Here is a 7060-nt window from a genome sequence, read left to right as displayed (position 1 = left end):
GAAGCCCACTGCGCACTTCCTGCGCAGAAGCCTAGTGTGCACATGTGCGCAGAAGCCCATTGCGCACATGTGCGCAGAAGACCATTGCGCACATGTGCGCAGAAGACCATTGCGCACATCCTGCACAGAAGCCTAGTGTGCACATGTGCGCAGAAGCCCATTGCGCACATGTGCGCAGAAGCCTACTGCGCACATGTGTGCAGAAGACCATTGCGCACATACTGCGCAGAAGCCTAGTGTGCACATGTGCGCAGAAGCCCATTGCGCACATGTGCGCAGAAGCCTACTGCGCACATGTGCGCAGAAGACCATTGCGCACATCCTGCGCAGAAGCCTAGTGTGCACATGTGCGCAGAAGCCTACTACGCACATGTGCGCAGAAGCTCATTGCGCACATGTGCGCAGAGGCCCACTGCGCACATCCTGCGCAGAAGCCCATTGCGCACATCCTGCGCAGAAGCCTAGTGCAGGATGTGCGCAGTGGGCTTCTGCGCAGATCCTGCGCAGAAGCCTAGTGTGCACATGTGCGCAGAAGCCCATTGCGCACATGTGCGCAAAAGCCTAGTGCGCACATTTGCGCAGAAGCCCATTGCGCACATGTGCGCAGAAGCCTAGTGTGCACATGTGCGCAGAAGCCCATTGCGCACATGTGCGCAGAAGCCTACTGCGCACATGTGTGCAGAAGACCATTGCGCACATCCTGCGCAGAAGCCTAGTGTGCACATGTGCGCAGAAGCTCATTGCGCACATGTGCGCAGAGGCCCACTGCGCACATCCTGCGCAGAAGCCCATTGCGCACATCCTGCGCAGAAGCCCACTGCGCACATGTGCGCAGAAGCCCATTGCGCACATGTGCGCAGAAGCCTACTGCGCACATGTGCGCAGAAGCCCATTGCGCACATGTACGCAGAAGCCTACTGCGCACATGTGCGCAGAAGCCCACTGCGCACATGTGCGCAGAAGACCATTGCGCACATCCTGCGCAGAAGCCTAGTGTGCACATGTGCGCAGAAGCCCATTGCGGACATGTGCGCAGAAGCCTACTGCGCACATGTGCGCAGAAGCCCATTGCGCACATGTACGCAGAAGCCTACTGCGCACATGTGCGCAGAAGCCCATTGCGCACATGTACGCAGAAGCCTAGTGTGCACATGTGCGCAGAAGCCCATTGCGCACATGTGCGCAGAAGACCATTGCGCACATGTGCGCAGAAGACCATTGCGCACATCCTGCGCAGAAGCCCACTGCGCACATCCTGCGCAGAAGCCCACTGCGCACATGTGCGCAGAAGCCCACTGCGCACATCCTGCGCAGAAGCCCACTGCGCACATGTGCGCAGAAGACCATTGCGCACATGTGCGCAGAAGACCATGCGCACATCCTGCACAGAAGCCTAGTGCATACGAATTGCGCGCGCAGTTTTTTAATTTTTTTTAATTTAATTTAATAAAAATTTAATTTTCCTTTATTTCTGTTTTTATATTTATTTAATTTAATTTATTACATAAATCCTGCCAATTTTAAGAGTTCATTTTATTGCCGGCAAGAAGATGGGAAGGAGTGGGGCTCGAACCCGAGACTTTAGTATTTGAGGATCATCACTCTACCGACTAGGCCACATGCCTAATGACTTATATGTGGAACTAAGCACAATAAGACGATGGAAATATTATCGTGTGTCTGTATTTGACAGCCTTACTTAGAAGTTACTTTTTATATTTTGGGATTTTAGATACTGGATGATTTAACATGCTTTAAAAACCTATTGTTAGAGAATAACCCAGTAGTTTCCAACCTTCTTCGTCTTCTGACGCCTTACAAGAATCACAGTCTGCTGCAGAATTCCATGTGATGTCCTGAGGCTGCCCCCTGCTGGCTGCTGGGTTCCTCTGCTGCTCCTGCTTGTTTGTCCAGCTTGTGATTAACTAAAGTTGTCCATAAAAGAAAATCTTTATTATCCTTCAAGGGCAATTTGATGTACAACCAGCCACCAGTGCACGACAAAAAGAAACCAATACAATGTAAATAAAACACAATATAAAAACCGTATAGACTAAGTAGCAGGGGGAAATGAGCTTTTAATAAATGAATTGATAAGTCGACTAACAGTAAATTCCAGTCAACTGCCAATATCAGCAAACAGCTCCAGGAGGTTTTGAGGTACGACCAGATACTCTGAAGGGACATAAAATGGAGGGATAGTCCAAAGGAAGCGGAGAAACAACACATGAAGGCAGAGCATCAGAAATGGATGGAGTGGATGTGCTAATAGTCCAATAAAACCAAATATATTTCCTGTCAGCGTCGCTCTTTTGCAATGTGCAATATTGAATTAGCTTGGACCCCTAAAGAATGTTTGTATTAAACTATGAAATGGTCTCAATCTCCTTATTCGCCTTCCCTCAATGTTTCTCCTCCTTCTCCCTCTCTCCCTCTCCCTCACTCAGCAGCAGAATGACAGGCTGGAGGTGGGATCACATCAGATACCATGCAGCGAATCCAGCCTGAGCAGCAATCCAAGTCGCAAACAGAACCTATCCCGCTGGGTGTCGGAGTACGGCCATGGCGAGTTGACCGGATTATGCCGTTCCACTCGACGCCGCTGGATGCACAGCAAAGAGAAAAACAAACCTTAACAACAACAAACTCACAACAGTTCCTCATAGCAGCATGATTCAAACAAAGAGAAGTATAAAAACCTACTCATTTAGGCAGCATAGTAGGGACATTTGCTGATGTCACCACCCGTGGCTCGTTGGACAGGCAAGCCAGCATCTAAAACATCCTCCTGGATTATTGTTTTTTATAGCTTACAATTTTGTCTGCCTGTGTGTGCATCTGTATACAGTCAAAAAGTTCTTGGGGATGCATGACAGTTTGTGTGTGTATGTTGGGGGGCACCAATTTGAGGGAGCATGTCTGAACATGTCAGTGTGCAGTATCAGTTCTTCCGTGGAATCGTTTAGAAATGAACTGTCCCTCTCATAATATAAAATCCTCAAGTTCCTTTTGTACAGAAAAATAGGTATATCACCTGCTGCAGTTTTATTTTTTATTTACTTTGCTTATTTACACAATATAAGCTGATATACATACTTGAAAGGTGTCGTCTTAAATGATAGTTCCCAGAGAGCTTTCATCCTCCCTTCAGTACAATGTAATGCTCAGGAATACAATAACATTAACATTCAAATTCCCTATTAAATGGAATGTTAAACCGTAATGCATAAATTCATCATGGTGAATCCTGTGAAAACCTTAAAAAAGATGGTATTTATTATAACTATAATGAAAATATATTAGATTGTTTTAATTCTTTGAAAAACCTGATGCCCAATTACCCACAATGCAACTCAATTGACTTCAATGTGTAAAATCAGATCAGAGCAGATCATCACTTTTATTCAACAGAATAATCAATTCTAACACAATATATACAAAATCATTCAGGTACAAAAAAAATTTGCAGCTAATATAATGTGTTCCTCCTGAGGAACGGGTCCTGCATTAAGTTTACAAAGCAACACACTAAAGACAAATCACTTACACAACTTATCACACCACTTTAAAAGTCCCTTTATAGTAAATGGTTTTGTATTTATATAGTGCTTTTCTAGTCTTTATGACCACTCAAAGCACTTTACAGTACAGTTTTACATTCACCCATTCACACACACATTCATACACACATTCATACAGTGCATCTACTCGCATCACTTTGTTATTCTATGGGGGGCCATCCGGGGTTCAGCATCTTGCCTAAGGACACTTCGGCATGCAGATGGGTCAGACTGGGGATCAAACTGCCGACCTTCAGGTTGGAGGATGACCACTCTACCCCTCAGCCACAGCCGCCCGTGGACACCCGCAGCAGCAGTCTAAATATTGCCGTCCTCCACGGAGTGATGGAAACACGTGTCCATTTTGTGTCGGAGGCGCTCCTTAAGATGAAAGTGTCGCTTCACTAAGCTGGTGTTGTACTCCTGGGACTTGAGCTTGGCATAGTAATCAGAGAACTTGTTAAAGAGCAAGGAGATAGGCATGCCATTCAGGATGATCCCGAAGGAGATGCAGCCGAAGGCCACGATACGGCCCAGGACGGTCTCAGGAACCACGTCCCCGTAGCCCACAGTCGAGATGCTGACCTGAGACAGAAAAGTGGACATGAGAATCCATTTCCATGAACATTTTACTGTTCTGTACAAAATGAAACATTTTGTTTATTGTCAGGTGACCTGTTGCTGCTGTTGTGATGATGAGGAGAACAGAGGAGGAAGTTAAGTTATTTAGCATAAAGAGTTATGTTAGGAGGAAGACTTTCACTCAATAGTTTATTCGTTTTTTTTAAACCAGAAGTCAAAGGTTGTCTTTATCCATGACATGCTCCACAACCGTAACCTCCTCCTATTATTGTAACCATGTAGACAAAGGTCCTATAATCTCAGGAAAGTAACTTTGTACCCGTGTGTACCGCCCGGCAACTTAATACGTTAAGACATTCCACAACTTTCAAGTTAAACTGGTAAGATAATGCAGTCTCAGCTAAGGCAGCATGGCAGACAGGATTTTATTATTGGTTTATAGGACGACACGCTTGCAGCTACAGGTCTCAAATGGACTATTCCTGTTTGATTGTTGCTGTGGTCCAAATCAGAGCAATATAGAGACACTGTGAATTTCATCACCTGGGTTTTAAAATCCAAGCAGGTGATTCATGTTGCTCCAACTGAAATTGATCCCTGTTTTTAATAATAAGCAGAAGGATTTACTCACATACAGCAACGTGTTCTGACTTGTGAGAAGTATGGTGTGCGTGTATTTTTGTGTGTGTGTGTGTGTTAAATTCACTGGCTGGCGATAAGAGCTGTGTTCCACCCAAAATGTGTAATAAATGATATTGAAACCAGCAGTGATGTATAACATCAAAGAATAGTCATTTAATTTAGTTTAAATCTCCTAACACTATTGCGAGTCCAGTATCTCTTTAAAGACTTTTATCCTTCATCTTTCCATGTGGGAAATCCAGCACAATGAGGATGACGTTTGGTTATTTAGCAACTGGTACTCACTGCAGCCCACCACCAGGCGTATGGGATACTGCTGATGGGAGATCCCTCAGTCTCCCTTTCGGCTGAATGCAGAAGAGCAGAGAAAGTTAAGATCCCCATGGCGATAAAGAGGAAAATGCAAGAGGCCTGCTGGTAACACTGCCGCAGAGTGAACCCAAACGCTCTCATGCCCGTTGAGTGTCGAGCCAACTTTAAGATCCGAAAGACCCTCAGTAGCTTGACCACTTTGAGGACGTGGCTGAGTCTGCTGACTCGAGCCACAGCCCTGACCTCCTCCTGTGCGCCCGCATCTGCGTAGTTAGTGAAGGCTGCGAAGACGATCTGGAAGAGATAAGGCATCACCGCCACCATGTCCACAAAGTTAAGTCCACTCTTCAAAAACATTGTGATGTCTGGAGTGCTTACAAGGCGAAATAAACATTCAAAGGTAAAGAAGACAATGGTGATGATCTCCACCCATTCCATGTGTGTTTTGCCATTAATCGTATACTTTTGAATTTCCTCCACAGTGTTGAGAGCCATCGCCACGATAGAGAGGAGCACAAAAACATTGGAGAGCACGTTGAAAGCCTTCGCCAGATTTGAAGAGTACGGATCCTCTACAATGTTCCACAGAGTCTTCCTCACATCCCCAAACATCATGTCCCTGAAAGACTCATCGTTGTACTTAACCTCAATCTCAGCCATCAGCTCCTTGTCCACCTTCAGGTAGTCCTTCACCTCATCCACCTTCTCCTCAAACATCATCCAGCAGCAGCGCTGAGTGTCCTTCAGGCTCAGACCCCAGTAGGTCATTTCCTCCTCAAAGTTGATTGGGCACATTTCCTGTATGACCCACAGCACTCCACTTGTGTAGAAATGGCAGATGTGGTGGAAGAAGGCAGGGTCCCGATCGAAGAAGAACTCGTTCTTGCGTACGGAGTAGTCGTCGCACAGTGTGCAGAGTTTTGCTCGGTCTAAGCATAGAGCCAAGGACCCGATGCGGGTATTAGGGTATTTGATGACACACTGTGTGGGGATGTGAAAAACTTTCCCTCCGATGTTAACCCTGATGCTCTGCTGCAGCTGAGGTCTGTCCTCAGCTTTTGGACACTCTGCTTCGATACCAGGACTGTCGAGATCCTCCAGCGAGCTCCATGCTTTGATCGTTTGCTCCTGAGAAAACGGGAATGTTTTGTTGTTGTCTGCACCCTTCGAGAAATAATTAATAGTAGACCGGCGGTTATGTAAACACCTCTGGAGTTGAGCTTGTGCCGAAGCCATTTCAACTGTACGTCAGCACAGGAAATTAGTGAAATTGAGCGAAAAGAAATGAGCAAACACTCCAGGAAACGTGTTCTAGCAGCACATAATATCTTGTTGAATCATCAGAAAGACTGCATCAGGTCCTACAGGAAGAGATACCCCGAGATCATCCTGTTTTGCTGCTTTGCTTTGAGACTTTATGTTACTGCAGAGACTGAATGAAGGCAACTGATTCTTCAGAGTAGGAGAGCGATGACGAGCAGCAGGGATTTCCTCTGTTTAATCTCACTGGTGCCCTTCCAAGTCTCCTTAAGCAGTTGTAGGAGGTGGAGTGCGTGTGTGTGTGTGTGTGTGTGTGTGTGTGTGTGTGTGTGTGTGTGTGTGTGTGTGTGTGTGTATCTGCGTGCGTGTGCATTAGGAAGCAAAGTTGATTTAAGGATTTCGCAGTGTCGGGGGCAATGAGCCAACTGAGGCCTTATGTTGTATCTGTTCTCCTAATTCCTCGTTTAAATCACTTTTTTTCTATTCTTGTCTTCTTTCCTTTATGGGTGTTCTCTACTCCCTGCAGTATTTTCTTTTTAACCCATGAGGTCAAATACGATTTATGATGAAGCTGTATACAGTGTTAACATACAGTGGGAGTTGGCAATTAAACTCAGCTATGGGCCATTATTTTCCTTGTATGTAGTTTTAGGTAGTGTCGGGGGATGGAGGTGGTGCCGGGGACCCCAGCAACACATCCATCA

The 7060-nt window shown here is 45.9% G+C and overlaps 1 protein-coding gene across 1 annotated transcript; it reads right to left on the bottom strand.

Moving 5' to 3' along the window:
* Nucleotides 1-3716: 3716 nt before the first annotated feature.
* LOC128448319 (potassium voltage-gated channel subfamily V member 2) lies at nucleotides 3717-6392 on the bottom strand. The gene is made up of 2 exons (XM_053430910.1): nucleotides 5070-6392; nucleotides 3717-4145 (listed from the first exon to the last, which is right to left on the bottom strand). Exons 1-2 carry the CDS (start codon nucleotides 6330-6332, stop codon nucleotides 3879-3881), a joined length of 1530 nt encoding a protein of 509 aa, XP_053286885.1. The 5' UTR covers nucleotides 6333-6392; the 3' UTR covers nucleotides 3717-3878.
* Nucleotides 6393-7060: the final 668 nt, after the last annotated feature.

Source organism: Pleuronectes platessa, chromosome 9 (genome assembly GCF_947347685.1).
Source record: "Pleuronectes platessa chromosome 9, fPlePla1.1, whole genome shotgun sequence".
NCBI classification, from domain to species: Eukaryota; Metazoa; Chordata; class Actinopteri; order Pleuronectiformes; family Pleuronectidae; genus Pleuronectes; species Pleuronectes platessa.
This window is presented reverse-complemented; position numbering and strand designations above follow the sequence as displayed.

Bases quoted from the DNA above. Each gene is read 5' to 3' on its own strand.
- LOC128448319 (XM_053430910.1), bottom strand. From the start codon at position 6,332: ATGGCTTCGGCACAAGCTCAACTCCAGAGGTGTTTACATAACCGCCGG. The intron at 4,146-5,069 runs GTGAGTACCAGT...TTTCTGTCTCAG, and splicing joins ACGCCTGGTGGTGGGCTGCA to GTCAGCATCTCGACTGTGGG.